The sequence below is a fragment of the Eucyclogobius newberryi genome, unplaced genomic scaffold (assembly GCF_026437365.1).
Source record: "Eucyclogobius newberryi isolate DKJ021-1_F unplaced genomic scaffold, fEucNew1.0.hap1 SCAF_9, whole genome shotgun sequence".
NCBI classification, from domain to species: Eukaryota; Metazoa; Chordata; class Actinopteri; order Gobiiformes; family Gobiidae; genus Eucyclogobius; species Eucyclogobius newberryi.
Window position 1 is genome coordinate 32,781,370 of NW_027316532.1, and position 21,876 is coordinate 32,803,245.

At 46.9% G+C, this 21,876-nt stretch overlaps 1 protein-coding gene and 1 long non-coding RNA gene across 3 annotated transcripts; both read right to left on the reverse strand.

Annotated features, from left to right (window-relative positions):
* Positions 1–270: 270 nt before the first annotated feature.
* Positions 271–4,194, reverse strand: olfml2ba (olfactomedin-like 2Ba). The gene is made up of 8 exons (XM_072439380.1): positions 3,993–4,194; positions 3,635–3,898; positions 3,452–3,559; positions 3,228–3,368; positions 2,983–3,151; positions 1,743–2,504; positions 1,210–1,386; positions 271–1,022 (listed from the first exon to the last, which is right to left on the reverse strand). The coding sequence occupies exons 1-8, from the start codon at positions 4,167–4,169 to the stop codon at positions 409–411; spliced, it is 2,412 nt and encodes an 803-aa protein (XP_072295481.1). The 5' UTR covers positions 4,170–4,194; the 3' UTR covers positions 271–408.
* An 884-nt stretch (positions 4,195–5,078) lies between these two features.
* Positions 5,079–6,241, reverse strand: LOC140354384 (uncharacterized). Of its 2 annotated transcripts, XR_011925961.1 has the most exons (5): positions 6,211–6,241; positions 5,995–6,153; positions 5,396–5,518; positions 5,164–5,316; positions 5,079–5,093 (listed from the first exon to the last, which is right to left on the reverse strand). It is a non-coding gene; the product is annotated as an uncharacterized lncRNA (long non-coding RNA). The 2 variants fall into 2 exon arrangements; XR_011925960.1 differs by lacking the exons at positions 5,995–6,153; positions 6,211–6,241 and adding an exon at positions 5,594–5,660.
* Between the last annotated feature and the right edge of the window lie 15,635 nt (positions 6,242–21,876).

Consider the following 21,876-nt stretch of genomic DNA (forward strand, 5'->3'; position numbering starts at 1 on the left):
CAACATTACAGAATAATACAAAATGTTGGGATATTTAATTTGTCATAATAAAAGTATATTTAATGTTATGTCATGTTCTTGTTTGTGGTGCGAGGCGGGGCAACATAAATATAAACATTCAAGAAATAGCCACTGTTTATTTTCTTATGACTGTCTGATAAGGAGAAAGAAAGTGCCGAGTTGTGATATACAGTTCGTAAAAAAAAAAGAATATACAAATATTTTTGGGGAAAAAGTAAAGTTTTTCATTTCTTAGGGCTTTTATACACCTTTACAATATATACAACAAAATATTTGTTTATAGAGGAACCAGGCCTACAATTTATAAAAATAAAAATCAACGACACAAAAAGTAATTTAATCTGGATTGCTCTACAACCCACTTCAAGTGTCTCATAAACTGACCACTCAAGGCTCTACATTTGCAAACGTAACATTGTATGTGACTTGATGTCCATTGTCCCAAGCATATAGTTGTCCCTCTTTAGGATTATAATCTAACTGTGTTGTATACGTATAATTATTAGTGAACGGCATTCTGGGAATCATCTGAGTGTTAGTGTGCGTGTCAAAAGCGTACTCCAGGTTGGCCTCTCTTTGGTTATAACGGTCCACAAAATACAGCACTCCACAGACAATGAAGCAGTTTCCATATTGGTTCCTCCTGAGTCCCGTCCTCCACGTCGTCTCCCGCTGCGTGCTTAGATCCACAGGGTCCAACCGACTCAGGACCACCACCTCCTGCAGGAAGCCCTCGTCGTCCAGAGCCGGGTAGACGATCCATAGTCCGCTCTCGTCCACTGCCATGTTGACGTCCGAGTAGCTGCGCCATTCCCAGGGCGAGGAGGACTCTTCCAGGACGGCGTCGTGCAACATGGTCCAGGCGGCGACATAGCGGTGTTGAAGGTCAAACTTGATGATGTCCCTAGAGAAGGCGCGGTTGTAGAAAAAAGCCCCACGATAAACCACATGACCAGTGCCAATCCAGTTGTAAGGAAGTTTGTAGGAATTGGTAAAATGGCCTGAAAAGGATGGGGAGACATGAGAAGTGATGAATATACACAATCATAACAAATACTGAGCAAGCTACGCCAGAAGACTTCTAAGTCTTAAATACGATAGATTAGAATTCCAATATTGCAAAACTGACAGGCTGCATATTGAAATAATGCTTAATAATAATTGTTCAAGTGTATTTCTTCTACTTGCCTCGTTTAAAGACTTCCAGATTGGCAAACTCCAGAAGGTTGTTCCCATGAAAATAGTTTGCTACGTATATTTTGCCCCGGTCGGACTTTGAATCCTTCATCCACGCTCCCTCGCTCTTGCCGTACACGTTGTGAGTGACAGGTTCAGAAATGGTGGCCAGAGTGTCCTTGCAGTCTGCTGTGAAACACATTGTTGGGTTGTCATTAGTAACGCTGAGTTAGGTAGGAGTTAAAGTCTTAAGACATTTTAAAAATGGAAAAAAAACAACTCCAGGACATAAGTTTGAACTAAAAGTATTTTAAGTAGAAGTCTGACTGTAGGACTATTTTGAAAAGAAATCTTACATATAAATATATTTAAGCTATGTGGTGGTTGTAGTAGTAGTAGTAATAATAGTAATAGTAGAAGCTGTTAGCATAAGTATTGATAATTAGTAGCACCAGTTATTAGTCATTATAGTTGCAGTGGTATTAGCAGTAGTAATAGTTGTTGTACCACAGTTTTTCACGTACAAGTACATTTTTCATGCATACCTGGTTTTCTCTTGTGGATTTTCTCATCTTTCAATGGCTTTGACTCGACTGGGATGGTTTTAGCAGCAGTGGAAGGAAACAAAGTGGCAGTAACAGTCGTAGCAGAAGACGTAGTGGCCCCAGGTGTCGGTGAGGGCCGAGGGGTGTGGTCTGGGGTCGGCGGGGTCAAAGGTCTTGTGGAAAGTGTCAAAGGTATTTCATATTTACTAGCGTCAGTAGACAGCGCCGATGTGGGCTTCAGGTTTGGGGTGGTGTATGACGTAGCAGTGGTAGTACTCGCAGAAGTGGGACTCGCTGTAGTGGCTTGGTCTTTGCGTGTCGGGTCAGAGGTTTTCATCATGGTGGGTGGTGTCAGACTTGTTATAAATGCCCCAGTGGAGTCTTTTGTGGTCATCGTTCCAGAGGATAGGATTGGGTCCACTGTAGTTTTAGTTACACGCGGTTCAACTGTCAAATCAGTTGGCCATGGTTTGGGTTGTGAAATGTGTTTTTGTGAGTACAGCCAAGAGTTGGTGGTACTAGGAAAATGAGTCGTCGTAGTTATCTCTGCTGGGATATTTGACAATTCTTTGTGAGTTTCTGCCTCTTTGGATTTTCTGTACTCTGATGTTTTCTGGTTACTGCTAAATGGATGCTCAGTCTTTGATTTAAATATCTTGTGTTCTTGTCTGGTCCTGGGGCGTGGGGTTTTGTGTTGAAGAAGATTCTCTTCAATGAAAAGATTGATGGGACCATCTCCACTGAAGCTATCATACTCGAACACTGGAATGACCAAAACAAAAATAGTTGAAGAGATAAGCTGCAACACAATTTGAGTTTAAATACACAGCCAATGCAAAGACAGACAAGGAAAAGCTGGTTCTGAAAACAAAAATGAAATGAAAGGGCGTGGCAGTGGGACCGGGTATGAGACAGAACACCATGTTGAGGCTCTGTTTGGTAGTTACAAGAATAGGAATGAATAAATTACAAAATCTCCCTCAGAGGAACAGCAATGGTTTGTTTTGGGGGAGAATGTTTCCGCCTCTGTAGAGCTGCAGATGCTGAAAGTGGAGTTGTCATGCAAGCAGCGCAATCCAAAGAGGTGTGTACAATAATTGAGCAAAATGGAGACAGATGATTTGCTGTGACCGCCCCTGAAAAGGAACAACTCAGGGCAAAGATGATGTTGTTCTAAAAGTTGAATAAACATTGTAGCAGTATTGCCACACAAGCTGAAATAGAAATAAGATGTGCTCACAGTTCTCCCCTGGATCCCCGTCATCTGCAACCATCGGATCCGACTCTGATTTGTAAAAAGTAATTCCTCGAATGATGAGTCCATTGGGTGCTGTTTTTGTCACTTGGTTGACAGAGTTTTTCTCCTGAGAGCTCATCACAATGACTTCAGCAGAACTCTCAACCTTCTCCTAATTGACGTTCACACAAATAGTAATTAACACAATGAAATATGACTTCATGATAAAGTCTTGACTCACAGCTCACCTCTGACTTGGCACTGAGGACTTTTTCATGCAACAATTTCTTATTTTGCCATTCGTGAAGAGATTGGGTTGGTGGACCTTCAGTGTTGACGGCATGTAATGGGGGATCTACTCCAACATGAGACTTGTTCACCCAAACCACCTTAAATAGTTCAGTTCAATGTTAAAACGTGCCTTGATGCAAAGCCTAAATACAAATGCTACTACATCTAGGTTAACATATACCTTTTCAATATGATCTACCCGCTCCAGCAGCTCGTGTGTGACAGAGTGCAGCTTCAGAAGGTCCATACCATAGAAAGATCCTATAAGCAAGTCCAGGATGGTCGACAACTGGAGGGCGACATTTGAATTGAATACATTTGAACCCCAGAGTCTTTGAGAATGAGTTTAGAGCTGTCACTTCACCTTGACATCCTCCTTTCCAGCCTCTCTAAGTGTTTTCAGCCTGAACTCTCCCTCGCAGGGGTTGACCGCGGCCGGAGGAGCGATGCACGCGCACTTGCACCCGGGCCCGTCCGTGATCGTCTCCACGGTGTAGGAGTCGTCCGCCCGCGCGCGTCCCGCCTCTATCCGCCGGCACGCGCTCCTGCTCAGGGGTCTGACAACACATTTACAGCGACAGTCAGAGCCTTCCGAGATGGCTTTCACTTTGTCATAATCACCCAGAAGCTACAAAACAGAAGGACGGACGTTGTTCAGTTCTCTGATCAGGAAGATTACGCAGTGAAATAAAATGAATGAATGAATGAAAAGTTTGACGCACCTGAGACAGAGCGCGCTCCTGTCCGCGGGGCCCCTGCAGCGGGCCCGTCACTGTCGGGTGTGTGTGGGGTACAAGCTGCAGCCCGGTGTCTCCTGCAGAGCCGCGGCTCCGTGGCGCTGCGTTACTTTGTCCCAACAGCGCACAGCATGAGAAAAGGACAACACACAATGGAAACATCTTCTTCACCGCAGCCGACCGCAACAATATCACGCAACAACGCGCCAGGTGAAAAAGCGCATGCTCCGCTGTGTAAAAACTGCAAAAAAATCCTCAAACTTTACAATTATTCTACCACGTCATTTTGCATTCAAACATATGCGTCCTTGGCTAATTTAGAATGGAGAGACCCAGAGGACCGCAGCGGCCCCTGACGCCAGGAGTCAAGAGGCGGGTCCGGGGAGCTGCACAAGGAGGAGCGCCACAATTTCTCATGCAGAGTCTTTAGGGTTATGATATGAAACAGCTACAAAGAGTGGAGAGCCACGTTCAAAGCAAATGAACTGGACAATATACTGATTCCTATAAGTGATCTGTTCTTTTCTTCTGTATCTACCTCTGTATCTACCTGCGTTGCATCAATGAAATTTCCCCATGTGGGACAATAAAGGAATATCTTATCTTATCTTATCTTATTACGAACTTCTAACTGTGGATTGTGATAAACATGGATGGCAAGACAAGGAGCCACTAGAAATAATATCCACTTTTGCTGCCATCTGGTGGGTACAATGTTGTTTGAGCTACAGCTTCTCACTTCAATTAAAAAACGCGTTTCTGGACTCTCAGATACATGGTATTCTACTCTTTACTATTTAGTAATAACAGGTGTAGCTCCAGTCAAACAATTAAACTGTAGAAGCGTTAATAAAGCAGTTTTATTGTTGTATAAGGCACATTTACATGGTTCTAACAGATCTAGTACTCTATTGTATAATACAATTTGTATTTTAAAAACTTGTTTGTTGTTTAGAAGGTTTATATAAATTATAAAACAAAGTTATTTTAACTTTTAGCACTTGATTTAGCACTAAAAGAGTTGAATTAAAAGAGCTGCAACAATTGCAACCAATAGAGAAATCCAAAGTATTCTTCTGTTATTGTCTACAAAGAGGAATGGCAATTATTACAAGATATTTATTGAAATATCACACAAACAAAGCAAACAATTTACCTGCAAAAGTAACTGGGCTGGGTGTTGACTTTGCTTGAGGTGTAAAGCCAATAGTTTCAACGTTCCCCTCCGGGACCAGTTTTTCTAAAGCAGGTTGTTCTTGTGGCAATAACTTTGGATTTTCCAACCCTGATTTGAACGTTCCTTCATCATCTTATCAAATGGCAGAAACAAACAGTAATAGGTAGAGCAGATAATTAAAATTGTTCAAATTAGTTCAGTAATCACACACCTCGAGCAGGTGTTTCACTGGTCTCTTCTGTGGCGACTGTTGGTCCATCTCCAGAGTCCTTATTTAATTTCATGGCTTGTGGTCCATCTGCCTCTTCACATTTGGACACATCAGTTGTTTCCTCTAAGTGGACATTTAAAACAATATTAGTTATAGTGTATAAATAATTACATTTAATTTTGATTTGTTTTTACACACCACTATGTATAGTAATTGGTGACAGCGCTTGTGTCTCCATGTTTTCACAGTCACTCCTGTCTTGATCTTGTGGCAATAACTTTGGATTTTCCCACCCTAATTCCAACGTTCCTTCATCATCTTATCAAATGGCAGAAACAAACAGTAATAGGTAGAGCAGATAAAATAATGTTAAAATGAGTTAGAACATTAAGTAATAACACACCTCGAGCAGGTATTTCACTGGTCTCTTCTGTGGCGACTGTTGGTCCGTCTCCAGAGTCCTTATTTAATTTCATGGCTTGTGGTCCATCTGCCTCTTCACACTTGGCCATAGCAGTTGTTTCCTCTAAGTGGACATTTAAAACAATATAGTTATAGTGTATTAATAATTATATTTAATTTGATTTGTTTTTACACACCACTATGTATAGTAATTGGTGACACCGCTTGTGTCTCCATGTTTTCACAGTCACTCCTGTCTTGATCAAGAGGTGGAGTGTTGTCTTTTGGGATGTCTCTGCACAAACCAGGCTCTTCAGCAGGATCTTCCACATTACTCTCTGGTTTAGTGTGTGTGTCTGTAACAAAAACACACCCTATCTTTATTTTCATTATAATATAATTCAAAAACTTACCATCATTATTAGCTACATCATTTATGTCTGTCTGTAGAACATTTAACACAAAGATAAAATAATGGATCATTAATTATAAACAGGCAGGTAGTTTCAGGACATACAGAAATAATCGTTGCATAGTTTAATAATTATTCATCGTTATTTGGATCATATCTATCTCTTGATCGTTTCAACCATACTTAAGAGCAGACACAAATAGTTTTTACCTTTAGAGTCATTCTCTTCCTGATTGGTTGGCCAAAGTGTGTCTTCCATGTCTGTGTTCAAACAAATGGTGCACAAAAGATTGAAGGTCAGAAACGTTTTGATTAAATCACAAAGAGCAGCAGGCAAGCTAGCTTAGCCCAAATTGTTTTCTGCGCTAACATCTTCTTCTTTGGTGTTTTATGGTGGTTGGTATCCAAGTGTTACATTACCGCCACCCACTATAGTTCTACGTCTAGACTTCAGACTTTATTCTTCTTCTGTAGCTGCTGTTGTTGTAGTTGCTTTCCTCTTCTTCTTCTTCTTTGTTCCAAGGCGGCTGGCATCCAAGGACAGTTGTTGTTGTTGTTGTTGTTGTTGTTGTTGTTTTATGGCGGTTGACATCCGAGTGTTGCATTACCGCCAGACTTTATTCCTTAGACTTTGTCGTAGTCCTAAAAGTTCTTCTTCCAGTGCCTTGACTTCCAGTGCTTTGTCCTCAGACTCTGTCGTAGTCCGTAAAAGTACTCCTTCCATTGCTTTGGTGTTACAAAGCCCATGAGGTCATGATATGTCTTTGTGACTAGAATAGTTGTTGTTGTTTCAGAGAACAACCGGCTTTATTCCAGGGAGACTCTTCTTCATCTTCCTCTCCTTCTTTGACGTTCGGTGCTTCCACCGTACAGCTTTATTCTTTAGGCTTCATTCTATAGGCTTTAATATTTCCACTGATGTCGCTGCTTGGTAGCCGTGCGTCTACGAGACTGGGCGAGGACAGGAGACCACCCCCACCCCCATCTCGTCACTCTGATCACTCTGACTCCCCAAAAGCAGACCCCCATCACTCCGACTCCCATTTAGCGCCTTTAGCCTGTTTTCTATATCTGCCCAATCAAGCTCCTTTGTTCCAAGGAATCTCCCTGCAGCTTTAGCAATGATCCTGATCCTTTCAGTTCTACTTTGAGTCTGAGCAGCACAGTTTACAACATCCACCATAAAGAGTACAAAATCCTCTCTATCCACAACCAGGGTATTCTCATTAATTCTGGAACCTGCACACTTGGGACCTCCACTCTTGAAACCTTCACACTTCTTGGGAGCCACGCTGGCCTTTCTCATTTCGCTCTGGCTGGGAGCAGCGCTGGCTCCTCTCTCTGTATTTACTCTAAACTCATTACTTGAAACTTTCTTGACTGCATCTGCATAGGATATACCTTGAGAGACCTTTATTTTATGCACCTCAGCAGCTCTTTTGCTAAACCTGCATCCCCATAGGCAGAGCTATGTTCTTCCCCACAGTTACAGCACTTCAGTTTTGCTCCCACGTCACACTTCCCATACTCGTGATCTCCTGCACATTTACCACATCTTTGCCTCCCTCTACAGATCGCTGCAATATGCCCAAAGCGCTGGCACTTAAAGCAACGCAGGGGCGGTGGAACATATGGCCTAACGCTATAGCACATGTACCCAATGAACACCTTACTAGGCAGGCACCTCCCTTCAAGTGTTACCATTACTGACAAGCTGTCACATCTTACCCCAGACCGGGTCACCTTCAACCGCCTAGCATCCAGCACCTTAGCTCCAGTCAAATTCTCCTTAACTTCATCCACAGACGTCGCCGTAGGGACGCCTACGATAACTCCTCTGACCATGTTTCTTTCAGCATCAGACACAAGAATGTCCTTTCCACCCAGACGTTTAGTTCCAATCGCCTTCCGTTGCTGAGCCGCGTCCTTGCACACGACCAGCAGCGAGCCATCTCTAAGGACACTCGCACTCTTGATCACTCCCACAGCTACAGTTAGGCTCTTTGACAATGCCACTGAATTCCACTCCTTAAAGGATGCACTATCCTGTGCAAGCTTTATGATCACCTTACAGTCTCTGCTCTCACCCCGGATATCAATAGCTTCAGCCTCATCCTGCTGCTCATTCCCAGAACCCTCGGACGAGCTAAGGGACTTTTTACGTTTCCGGGCACGTGCAGCCAGAAAAGGCTGCTCCTCCACGCCGTCCAGAACGTCTTCGACCACCGATCCACTCTCCTCCGCCATCTCCCGTCTCTCCCAGACCGGCACACAGTTGTTGTTGTTGTTGTTGTTGTTTTATGGCGGTTGGCATCCAATTGTTGCATTACCGCCAGACTTTATTCCTCAGACTTTTCGTAGTCCGTAAAAGTACTCCTTCCATTGCTTTGGTGTTACAAAGCCCATGAGGTCATGATATGTCTTTGTGACTAGAATAGTTGTTGTTTCAGAGACCAACCGGCTTTATTCCAGGGAGACTCTTCTTCATCTTCCTCTCCTTCTTTGACGTTCGGTGCTTCCACCGTACAGCTTTATTCTTTAGGCTTCATTCTATAGGCTTTAATATTTCCACTGATGTCGCCGCTTGGTAGCCGTGCGTCTACGAGACTGGACGAGGACAGGAGACCACCCCCACCCCCATCTCGTCACTCTGATCACCCTGACTCCCCAAAAGCAGACCCCCATCACTCCGACTCCCATTTAGCGCCTTTAGCCTGTTTTCTATATCTGCCCAATCAAGCTCCTTTGTTCCAAGGAATCTCCCTGCAGCTTTAGCAATGATCCTGATCCTTTCAGTTCTGCTTTGAGTCTGAGCAGCACAGTTTACAACATCCACCATAAAGAGTACAAAATCCTCTCTATCCACAACCAGGGTATTCTCATTAATTCTGGAACCTGCACACTTGGGACCTCCACTCTTGAAACCTTCACACTTCTTGGGAGCCACGCTGGCCTTTCTCATTTCGCCCTGGCTGGGAGCAGCGCTGGCTCCTCTCTCTGTATTTACTCTAAACTCGTTACTTGAAACTTTCTTGACTGCATCTGCATAGGATACACCTTGAGAGACCTTTATTTTATGCACCTCAGCAGCTCTTTTGCTAAACCTGCATCCCCCGTAGGCAGAGCTATGTTCTTCCCCACAGTTACAGCACTTCAGCTTTGTTCCCACGTCACACTTCCCATACTCGTGATCTCCTGCACATTTACCACATCTTTGCCTCCCTCTACAGACCGCTGCAATATGCCCAAAGCGCTGGCACTTAAAGCAACGCAGGGGCGGTGGAACATATTGCCTAACGTCATGGCACATGAACCCAATGAACACCTTACTAGGCAGGCACCTCCCTTCAAGTGTTACCATTACCGACAAGCTGTCACATCTTACCCCAGACCGGGTCACCTTCAACCGCCTAGCGTCCACCACCGTAGCTCCAGTCAAATTCTCCTTAACTTCATCCACAGACGTCGCCGTAGGGACACCTACGATAACTCCTCTGACCGTGTTTCTTTCAGCATCAGACACAAGAATGTCCTTTCCACCCAGACGTTTAGTTCCAATCGCCTTCCGTTGCTGAGCCGCGTCCTTGCACACGACCAGCAGCGAGCCATCTCTAAGGACACTCGCACTCTTGATCACTCCCACAGCTACAGTTAGGCTCTTTGACAATGCCACTGAATTCCACTCCTTAAAGGATGCACTATCCTGTGCAAGCTTTATGATCACCTTACAGTCTCTGCTCTCACCCCGGATATCAATAGCTTCAGCCTCATCCTGCTGCTCATTCCCAGAACCCTCGGACGAGCTAAGGGACTTTCTACGTTTCCGTGCACGTGCAGCCAGAAAAGGCTGCTCCTCCATGCCGTCCAGAACGTCTTCGACCACCGATCCACCGGCACACAGTTGTTGTTGTTGTTGTTGTTTTATGGCGGTTGGCATCCAATTGTTGCATTACCGCCAGACTTTATTCCTCAGACTTTTCGTAGTCCTCAGACTGTCAGTGCATCAGCCATTTCGTTACACAGTAGGTGGTGGTTGTTGTTGTTGTTGTTGTTTTATGGCGGTTGACATCCGAGTGTTGCATTACCGCCAGACTTTATTCCTTAGACTTTGTCGTAGTCCTAAAAGTTCTTCTTCCAGTGCCTTGACTTCCAGTGCTTTGTCCTCAGACTCTGTCGTAGTCCGTAAAAGTACTCCTTCCATTGCTTTGGTGCTACAAAGCCCATGAGGTCATGATATGTCTTTGTGACTAGAATAGTTGTTGTTGTTGTTTCAGAGACCAACCGGCTTTATTCCAGGGAGACTCCTCTTCATCTTCCTCTCCTTCCCCGACGCCCGGTGCTTCCACCGCACAGCCCCATTCCCTAGGCTTCATTCTATAGGCTTTAATATTGTTGTTGTTGTTGTTGTTGTTGTTTTATGGCGGATGGCATCCAAGTGTTGCATTACCGCCAGACTTTATTCCTCAGACTTTGTCGTAGTCCTCAGACTCTGTCGTAGTCCGTAAAAGTACTCCTTCCATTGCTTTGGTGTTACAAAGCCCATGAGGTCATGATATGTCTTTGTGACTAGAATAGTTGTTGTTGTTTCAGAGACAAACCGGCTTTATTCCAGGGAGACTCTTCTTCATCTTCCTATCCTTCTTTGACGTTCGGTGATTCCACCGTACAGCTTTATTCTTCAGGCTTCATTCTATAGGCTTTAATATGTCCACTGATGTCGCTGCTTGGTAGCCGTGCGTCTACGAGACTGGGCGAGGACAGGAGACCACCCCCACTGATAAATGGACCACTGCGTTTATGTTTCTGTGTCTTCAAAGCCCATGGGATAAAAGCGTAAAGGAATCGAATGCACACATATTCTTTTTGCATAATGCTTTATATCGTCACATGACCAGTCAGTAGAAAGGGTAATGTAACACTTTGGATACCAACCGTCATAAAACACCAAAGAAGAAGAAGAGGCAGTAAGGCCATATGTTCTGCCGCCCCTGCATTGTTTCAAGTGCCAATGCTTTGGACACCTAACTGTAGCTGGGGGCCCCGAGTGGACGGAGATAGAGGATGCGCTGCGGGAGGGCGCCCTGCCCCATTCTGGCAGTGGGAGTGGGGGGGCTCCCGATGCGCCGTCAGGTTCCGGGGGCTCATAATGGCGGTGGTTGTCTTGCAATGGAATGCGCGTAGTCTTCGTGCTAATGGCCAGGAATTTAAGCGTTTTGTCTCTACCTTGTTGAACAAGCCTCACGTTATGTGCGTGCAGGAGACTTGGTTACGACCTAGGTGGGGTTTTGGGATACAAGGGTATGTGTGTGTTAGGAATGATAGGGAGCAGGGTAGAGGCGGAGGTGTGGCTGTGTTTGTCCGAGATGACCTAAATTACGTTGTTGTCAGTGTGAGTAAAGCGCCGGAGGCCCTGGCGGTGAGGGTCTGGCTGGGTGGTGAAGCTGTTACTGTGGTTAACCTTTATAATCCGTGTGGTGAGTTAACGTTAGAGTCCTTACATAGTATCGGTAAGGATGTTCGGGGAAAGGCCGTGTGGTGTGGGGATTTTAATGCGCATAGCGCTTTGTGGGGCGGTAGTGGTACCGATAGGTATGGGCAGGTGGTAGAGGGTTTTATCAATCAAAGGGAGTTGGTTTGTCTGAATGATGGGGGTGGGACCCGCTATGATATGGGGACCGGTGCGGAAAGTGCAATAGATCTTACACTTGTGTCCAAGGAGTTAGCTGGTGTTTGTAGTTGGGAGGTTCTTGGTAATCTTTCTTTTGGTAGCGATCACTATCTAGTCCGCACCGTGATTGGCTTTGGGAGCTGTGTGGTCAGGGGGACGAGGATCCAGAGGTGGCAGTTGGCAAGGGCGAACTGGGGGGCTTTCCTGAGGAAAGCTGATGATGGTTCTAGGGTTCTGCAGGAAGGAGGATTGACTCAGGTGGATGATCTCAATAGTGCAATTGTCTCGCTCATCACGCAGTCAGCGGTAGGCACGATTCCTAAGAGTGGTGGTAGTGGACATAGGAAGCGGGTGCCGTGGTGGACTGAAGCATGTGGTCATGCTGTTAGGGCGAGAAATGCGGCGTTTCGCCGGCTAAGGGTTGCCCACACTGAGGGTGCCCTCATTGACTACAAGAGGGCCCGCGCTGTTGTGCGGAAAACTGTGAGAACGGCCAAGAGTGCCTATTGGAGGCGGTATTGTTCCAAAATTGGGAGAGAAACGCGTCTCGGGGATGTTTGGGGGATGATTAAGCGGATGCATGGGGTTGAGCGCCGTCATGGGACCCCGGTCCTAATACTGAATGGTGTTGAAGCAGTCAGCGACGTTGACAAAGCTGAACTGTTGGCCAGCACCTTTGTGTCGGTGCACAGCTCTGACAATCTCTCACCTGCGGAAAGGCACTACAGGGAGAGTACTTTGGCCCAGAATTCTGAGCTGATTGGGCACCAGCCTTCGACTCAAGATGACCTTGACCTTCCGTTTAGTTTGTTTGAGCTAAGGAGAGCACTTTCTAAGGCGAAACAGACAGCCCCGGGTAAAGATGAGGTGTGCTATGACATGCCCTCTCATTTGACTGATGACACGCTTGGGCTAGTCCTGGGTCTTTTCAACCGTGTTTGGGATTCAGGTTGTGTTCCATCTGCGTGGAAACGGTCTACGGTGGTGCCGGTTCTGAAGCCGGGTAGGCCAGCGTCTGACCCTTCAAGTTATAGGCCGATTGCCTTGACGTCGCAGCTCGGGAAAACGATGGAGCGCATGGTTACCGAGCGGTTGGATTACTTCTTGGAGAGTCAGGGTTTGCTTCCCGCGCACCAGAGTGGTTTCCGTAGGGGCAGGAACACCATGGATTCCGTGTTGTGTTTGGAATCTGATATCCAGCTGGCCAGGGCTCAGAAAGAAAAGGTTATTGCGGTGCTCTTTGATGTGGAGAAGGCGTACGATATGGTTTGGAAGGATGGGCTCCTCATTAAGCTGCGGAAGTGTGGTGTGAAGGGTAAACTGTTTAACTGGGTCCGGAGCTTTCTGTCTGGCCGGCGTATCCAAACCAGAGTGGGCGCTGCTTACTCTGGGGTCTATGGGGTGGAGAATGGGATCCCGCAGGGGAGTGTGTGTAGCCCTATCTTGTTCAATGTTATGATTAAGGACATCTTTGACGACGTGGATGGGTCTGTTGGGAGGAGCCTTTATGCTGACGATGGCGCTCTATGGGTGAGAGGAAGGAATCTCCGGTTTTACGAGGCGAAACTGCAAAGGGCAATACAGCAGGTGGAGCAGTGGACCCTGAAGTGGGGGTTTAAACTGTCTGTACGGAAGTCTCAAGTGATCTGTTTCTTCAATGGGCATAGGGACGTCTCCCTTCGACTGCATGGGCAGGTGCTCGAACAGGTCAGGGAGGTGAGGTTCTTGGGGGTCACCTTTGACGAGAGGCTTAGTTGGCGTCGGCACATTGATGAGGTCAGTGGTAAATGCAAAAGGGTGAATAACTTGCTTCGTTGTCTATCCGGCCAGGACTGGGGGGCCAGCAGAAGGTCGCTCCTGGGTATTTATCGGGCCGTCATGAGGGCGGCTATTGATTATGGCTGTATAGCCTACATGTCTGCGGCTGAGACTAACTTAAAGAAGCTTGATGTGGAGCAAGCCCAGGCCTTGCGCATCTGCTGTAGGGCTTTTAGGACCTCCCCTGTCTCGGCGCTGCAGGTTGAGTTGGGGGAATTGCCGTTACGGCTCCGGAGGCTAGAACTTCTGTTGGCTTACTGGGTGAATGTGCAAGGTCATACGAGCTCTCACCCGGTGAGGGACTTTCTCAGGGTTGATGGGGGGCAGAGTGAGGCTGGCGGTATGGTTTTCAGCCAGGTAGGAAATGCGAAGGCGCGGCTTGCGGGGGTTGGTGATCTGCGTGTGAGCCCGTCGGTGGCTTTGTCTGCTATAGCTCCGTGGAAGTTTGTCCCGGCTCCTGTTGATGTTAGCTTGCATGGCAAGCTTAGAGGAGTCGCTGGGAGGGCACCGCAGTTTGCCGTTCAAGCGCTCATCGATAAGCACTCAGGTGATGTGTTTATTTATACCGACGGGTCTAGGGATCCTGAGAGCGGGCGTACTGGCGCCGCTTATTTTGTGCCTGACCTGGGGCTAGCGGTCAAGAAGAGGTTGACAGATCGCCTTTCTGTTTTCACGTCGGAACTTATAGCGATACAGTTGGCGTTGGAATGGGCGGAATCTGCTTTGCAGTGTTGCGGCATTGTGGTGGCCTCTGACAGCCTTTCTGCATTGCAAAGCATTAAATCTGGGAAATCGGATTGCAGACAGGATGTGTTGAATGGCATCTTCTGTCTGATGCTCTCCCTGTCCAGGAAGGATGTGAGGGTTTCCTTCATTTGGGTCCCTGCGCATGTGGGGGTGGATGGTAACGAAATGGCTGATGCACTGGCTAAACGTTCCCTTCGGCGGCCATCAATTGATGTGGCGGTTGAGTTGGGCAAGTCTGAAATAAAGCCCGTTATCAAGAGTCATGTGGTCGGCCTTTGGCAGGAATTTTGGAGCCACTGTGTTACTGGACGGCATCTCTATCACATACAGGGTAGTGTGGGTCCTTGCGGGTCTATGGGCAGGAATGCGTGGGAGGAAAGGGCCTTCGCCCGCATGAGGATTGGCCATACTGGACTCAATTGGTCACTGAGTAGGATAGGCAAACATCCGACCGGTCTGTGTGGTCACTGTCGGGTGCCAGAGACTGTCGAGCATGTGCTGATTTGCTGTGAGGCTTATGATAGGGAAAGGGCCGGGTTGGCCTTGTGGTTTCGGAATAATGGGCGGGAGTTCAATCTGCGGAACGTTCTGGCGATCCAGTCACAGGGTTTGTGTCAGGCTGTGGTTGCTTACTTATGTAGCACAGGGCTGGGTAAACGTTTATAGAGGTGGGGGGTGTTGGAGACTGAGCCGAGGATGAGGAGCAAGAGGATGTTCTAACGCGCTTGGACTTCATGGGCCTAGAAACGCCAAAGTGATGGAAGAAGGACTTCTAAAGGATAAAACGACAAAGACGTCCCATGACCTCATGGGCTTTGTAAAACAACAAAGACGTCCCATGATCTCATGGGCTTTGTACTTCCAAAGCACCGACCGTCAAAGAGGGCGAGGAAGGTGAAGAAGAGTCTCCCTGGAATAAAGCCGGTTGGTCTCTGACACAACAACTATTCTAGTCACAAAAACACATCATGACCTCATGGGCTTTGTAACGCCAAAGCAATGGGAGGAGTACTTTTACGGACTACGACAGAGTCTGAGGACTACGAAACGTCTGAGGAATAAAGTCTGGCGGTAATGCAACACTCGGATGCCAACCGCCATAAAACAACAACAACAACAACAACAACCTAACTGTAGCTGTGGGAGTGATCAAGAGTGCGAGTGTCCTTAGAGATGGCTCGCTGCTGGTCGTATGCAAGGACGCGGCTCAGCAACGGAAGGCGATTGGAACTAAACGTCTGGGTGGAAAGGACATTCTTGTGTCTGATGCTGAAAGAAACACGGTCAGAGGAGTTATCGTAGGTGTCCCTACGGCGACGTCTGTGGATGAAGTTAAGGAGAATTTGACTGGAGCTACGGTGGTGGACGCTAGGCGGTTGAAGGTGACCCGGTCTGGGGTAAGATGTGACAGCTTGTCGGTAATGGTAACACTTGAAGGGAGGTGCCTGCCTAGTAAGGTGTTCATTGGGTTCATGTGCCATGACGTTAGGCAATATGTTCCACCGCGTTGCTTTAAGTGCCAGCGCTTTGGGCATATTGCAGCGGTCTGTAGAGGGAGGCAAAGATGTGGTAAATGTGCAGGAGATCACGAGTATGGGAAGTGTGACGTGGGAACAAAACTGAAGTGCTGTAACTGTGGGGAAGAACATAGCTCTGCCTATGGGGGATGCAGGTTTAGCAAAAGAGCTGCTGAGGTGCAGAAAATAAAGGTCTCTCAAGGTATATCCTATGCAGATGCAGTCAAGAAAGTTTCAAGTAACGAGTTTAGAGTAAATACAGAGAGAGGAGCCAGCGCTGCTCCCAGCCAGGGCGAAATGAGAAAGGCCAGCGTGGCTCCCAAGAAGTGTGAAGGTTTCTAGAGTGGAGGTCCCAAGTGTGCAGGTTCCAGAATTAATGAGAATACCCTGGTTGTGGATAGAGAGGATTTTGTACTCTTTATGGTGGATGTTGTAAACTGTGCTGCTCAGACTCAAAGCAGAACTGAAAGGATCAGGATCATTGCTAAAGCTGCAGGGAGATTCCTTGGAACAAAGGAGCTTGATTGCGCAGGTATAGAAAACAGGCTAAAGGCGCTAAATGGGAGTCGGAGTGATGGGGGTCTGCTTTTGGGGAGTCAGAGTAATCAGAGTGACGAGATGGGGGTGGGGTGGTCTCCTGTCCTTGTCCAGTCTCGTAGACGCACGGCTACCAAGCAGCGACATCAGTGGAAATATTAAAGCCTATAGAATGAAGCCTAAAGAATAAAGCTGTACGGTGGAAGCACCGAACGTCAAAGAAGGAGAGGAAGATGAAAAAGAGTCTCCCTGGAATAAAGCCGGTCGGTCTCTGAAACACTGGACTAAAACTGTGAGGAGACCTTGCTCAACACCCGGTCTGGAGAGACGGGAGATAGCGGAGGAGAGTGGATCGGGGATGGAAGACGTTCTGGACGGCGTGGAGGAGCAGCCTTTTCTGCCTGCACGTGCCCGGAAACGTAAAAAGTCCCTTAGCTCGTCCGAGGGTTCTGGGAATGAGCAGCAGGATGAGGCTGAAGCTATTGATATCCGGGGTGAGAGCAGAGACTGTAAGGTGATCATAAAGCTTGCACAGGATAGTGCATCCTTTAAGGAGTGGAATTCAGTGGCATTGTCAAAGAGCCTAACTGTAGCTGTGGGAGTGATCAAGAGTGCGAGTGTCCTTAGAGATGGCTCGCTGCTGGTCGTGTGCAAGGACGCGGCTCAGCAACGGAAGGCGATTGGAACTAAACGTCTGGGTGGAAAGGACATTCTTGTGTCTGATGCTGAAAGAAACACGGTCAGAGGAGTTATCGTAGGTGTCCCTACGGCGACGTCTGTGGATGAAGTTAAGGAGAATTTGACTGGAGCTACGGTGGTGGACGCTAGGCGGTTGAAGGTGACCCGGTCTGGGGTAAGATGTGACAGCTTGTCGGTGATGGTAACACTTGAAGGGAGGTGCCTGCCTAGTAAGGTGTTCATTGGGTACATGTGCTATAGCGTCAGGCCATATGTTCCGCCGCCCCTGCGTTGCTTTAAGTGCCAGCGCTTTGGGCATATTGCAGCGGTCTGTAGAGGGAAGCAAAGATGTGGTAAATGTGCAGGAGACCATGAGTATGGGAAGTGTGACGTGGGTGCAAAACTGAAGTGCTGTAACTGTGGGGAAGAACATAGCTCTGCCTTCGGGGGATGCAGGTTTAGCAAAAGAGCTGCTGAGGTGCAGAAAATAAAGGTCTCTCAAGGTATATCCTATGCAGATGCAGTCAAGAAAGTTTCAAGTAACGAGTTTAGAGTAAATACAGAGAGAGGAGCCAGCGCTGCTCCCAGCCAGGGCGAAATGGGAAAGGCCAGCGTGGCTCCCAAGAAGTGTGAAGGTTTCAAGAGTGGAGGTCCCAAGTGTGCAGGTTCCAGACTTAATGAGAATACCCTGATTGTGGATAGAGAGGATTTTGTACTCTTTATGGTGGATGTTGTAAACTGCTGCTCAGACTCAAAGCAGAACTGAAAGGATCAGGATCATTGCTAAAGCTGCAGGGAGATTCCTTGGAACAAAGGAGCTTGATTGGGCAGATATAGAAAACAGGCTAAAGGCGCTAAATGGGAGTCGGAGTGATGGGGGTCTGCTTGTGGGGAGTCAGAGTGGTCAGAGTGACGAGATGGGGGTGGTCTCCTGTCCTCGCCCAGTCTCGTAGACGCACGGCTACCAAGCAGCGACATCAGTGGACATATTAAAGCCTATAGAATGAAGCCTAAAGAATAAAGCTGTACGGTGGAAGCACCGAACGTCAAAGAAGGAAAGGAAGATGAAGAAGAGTCTCCCTGGAATAAAGCCGGTTGGTCTCTGAAACAACAACAACTATTCTAGTCACAAAGACATATCATGACCTCATGGGCTTTGTAACACCAAAGCAATGGAAGGAGTACTTTTACGGACTACGACAGAGTCTGAGGACTACGACAAAGTCTGAGGAATAAAGTCTGGCGGTAATGCAACACTTGGATGCCAACCGCCATAAAACAACAACAACAACAACAACAACAACAACACGGCTTTGTAACACCAAAGCAATGGAAGGAGTTCTTTTACGGACTACGACAGTCTGAGGACTACGAAAAGTCTGAGGAATAAAGTCTGGCGGTAATGCAACAATTGGATGCCAACCGCCATAAAACAACAACAACAACAACAACAACAATGCTTTGGACATAGCAGCGGTCTGCAGAGCCCAAATAAGGCTGTGGGAGAGTTCAAGGATGCGAGAGTCCTCAGAGATGGCTCGCTGCTGGTTGTGTGCAAAAACGCAGCTCAGCAAAGGAAAGCGATTGAGATTAAAAGTCTGGATGGAAAGAACGTTCTCGTTTCAGACGCTGAAAGAAACACGGTCAGAGGAGTTATCTCAGGCGTCCCTACGATGGTGGGGGTGGATGAAGTAAAGGAGAATTTAACTGGAGCTAAGGTTGTGGATGCTAGGCTGTTGAAAACAACCCGGTTTGGAGAAAGTTGTGACAGCCTGTCGGTAATGATAAAACTTGAAGGGAAATGCCTGCCTAGAAAGGTGTTCATTGGATACATGAGCTATGGCGTAAGGCCATATGTTCCGCCCCCCCTGTGTTGCTTCACATGCCAGCGCTTTGGACATATAGCAGCGGTCTGAAGAGGGAAGCAAATGTGGTAAATGTGCAGGAAATCAGGAGTATGGGAAGTGCTGTAACTGTGGGGAAGAACATAGCGCTGCCTACAGGTGATGTGTGTTGAAAGGGAAACCAAATATACTAACTTTCCTATATTGTATTACCAACTATATTCATTTCACGAGACTGTATTAAACTATATTTTGATATATTATGAAGAACTCCCTAACGCGCACACGCGGACACAGATCCCATTGTTCCTCTATCACACTCTCTGATAAGGGAGACATCTGGTGCAGGAGAAGCTGCAGATGAGCCCAAGGACATCTCTGTGCGATAGAACGTCGAGTGGAAGAATACTGAGAGAGGCGTAACCCTTCATATTACGCCCTATATCAAAATGTTATAAACACACGAGCAGAGAAGGGAAAGCGGTGCGTCCGGACCACCCACCAAGTCGCCGATCACATTCGATAGGGACAGATGGTAAGCGCTCTGTTATCTCTGTATTAGAATTGTACTGACAGGGATTAAACATTTGATTCATTTTAACTGTTTTTATTCTTGCCCTTTCTTTCATAAACGAGCACACCAACAGTGTTTAGCAAAAGGGCTGCTGAGGTGCAAAAAATTAAAGACTCTCAAAGTATATCCTATGCGGATGCAGTCAAGAAAGTGTCAAGTAAAGAGGTGAAAGTAGATACGAAGAGAAATGCCAGCACTGCTCACCGCCAGGGCGAAGTGAGAGAAGTCAGCAGTGCAAGATTCCAAGTGTGGAACCTCCAAGTGTAGAGCCTCCAGAATTACTGAGAATACCTTTGTTGTGGACAGAAAGGATTTTGTACTCTTTATGGTGGATGTTGTAAACTGTGCTGCTCAAACTCAAAAGAGAACTGAAAGGATCAGGATCATTGCTAAAGCTGCAGAAAGATTCCTTGGAACAAGAGCTTGAATGGGCAGAAATAGAAAACACGCTATAGGCGCTAAATGGGAGTCAGAGTAAAGGAAGTCTACATTTGGAGAATCAGAGTAATCAGAGTAAAGAAATTGAAGTAGGGGCGTTGCTGGTCTCCTGGCCACAGTAGATGCGCGGCTGCCGGAAGTAACTCCAGAAATCACGATTAAAGCGGACCTATGCGGATGTAGTTAAGAAAGTGTCAGGTAGGGAGGACAAAGCGGATGCAGTGAGCGATGCAAGCGCTGCTCGCAGCCAGGGCGAAGTGAGAGGAGTCAGCGTTGCTCGCAGCCAGAAGGAAGTCCCCAAGGAGGTCTCCAAGAGTGGACCCTCCAAGGATGGAGCCTCCGAGTGCTGAGAATATCTTGGTTATGAAGAGGAGGGATTTTCTTCTCTTTATGTTGGAAGTTATTAACTGCACTGGTCAACGCATAAGAAATCTGAAAAGACCAGGATCATAGCTAAGGCTGCTGGGAAATACCTTGGAACTAAAGGTCCTGAGTGGGCAAAGATAGAAAACGCGCTGCGTGGGAATCAAGGCGGACTGCATGGGAGTTGGGATGGAGACGTTCTGATTCCCCGAATTTCCTATTTGCCTTGTTCCGAGTGCTCATAATGTTGTTGTTGTAATGTTGTTGTTGTAATGTTGTTGTTGTTGTTGTTGTTGTTGTTGTTGTTGTTGTTGTATGGCGGTTGGTATCCAAGTGTTACCGCCAGACTTTATTCTTTAGACTTAATTTTTCAGATTCCGACCGGCTTTATTCCAGGGCTGACTCTTCTTAATCTTCCTCTCCTTCTTTGATGTTCGGCGAATCCGCCGTACAGCTTTATTCTTTAGGCTTTGATATTTCCACTGATGTCGTTGCTTGGCAGGCGTGCATCTACTAGACTGATCTTCACTCTGATCACTCTGATTCCCCAAAAGTAGACCTCCGTCACTCCGACTCCCATTTAGCGCCTTTAGCCTGTTTTCTCTTTCTGCCCATTCAAGCTCTTTTGTTCCAAGGAATCTTCCTGCAGCTTTAGCATTGATCCTGATCCTTTCAGTTTTCTTTTGAGTTTGAGCAGCACAGTTTACAACATCCACCATAAAGAGGACAAAGTCCTCTATCCACAACCAAGGTATTCTACATTAATTCTGGAACCTCCACACTTGGACCCTCCACACTTGGAACCTCCGGGACAGAATTCGTCACTTCCGTGAGTTATGAGTGTATGATCTAGTGCTGACCCCCGCTGCATCGCATCTCTCGTCTCCGCAAATTTCCGTCTCTTCTGAGCCAGCTCGAATTCAGTCTTTCTCTGTTGTCATTTTGTACTGTACACCGAAGGAACTCACTAAACACACAGGTGTAGCTACCACGTATGCACAGCCAGGGAAACGTGCTGCTATCCTGGGAACGAGCCTGCAGGTGTGCGCTAGGACGTCGGTAATGATTGACATGTGGGAGAACTACTCGGCTGTCCACGCCAGGTGAAAATGAGACTCAGATTGCGCGCCAAAAATCCTCTATTATTCTTTTAATGCGCATTTACGCCCTATATACTCCGCTTCCGCTGCTTGGTGCTGCTCATCCACCTGCCATCCATTTACCGTGCCTGACTGTAAAGGGGCTTCTTATAGCTTGAACTCTGAACAGAATTTGGTTACAATCCAAATAATTCCCGATGAACTGAACTCAAGTGTATGTAATGTACCTATTGTAATGAATGGGTTCTGTGGCTGAAGGTCTGACACCGTGGTGGATTCCCTTAGTGGTGGTTCCCCACTTTGGTTTGTGGTGCACCATTTAGTTTGTTTTTGGTGTTTTATTAGGTTATTGCCTCATTTGGTTCTACCCCCACGGCAAAGCC

Bases quoted from the DNA above. Each gene is read 5' to 3' on its own strand.
- olfml2ba (XM_072439380.1), bottom strand. From the start codon at position 4,169: ATGTTTCCATTGTGTGTTGTCCTTTTCTCATGCTGTGCGCTGTTGGGA. The intron at 3,899-3,992 runs GTGCGTCAAACT...TCTGTTTTGTAG, and splicing joins AGGAGCGCGCTCTGTCTCAG to CTTCTGGGTGATTATGACAA. The intron at 1,023-1,209 runs GCAAGTAGAAGA...CATCCTTTTCAG, and splicing joins TCTGGAAGTCTTTAAACGAG to GCCATTTTACCAATTCCTAC.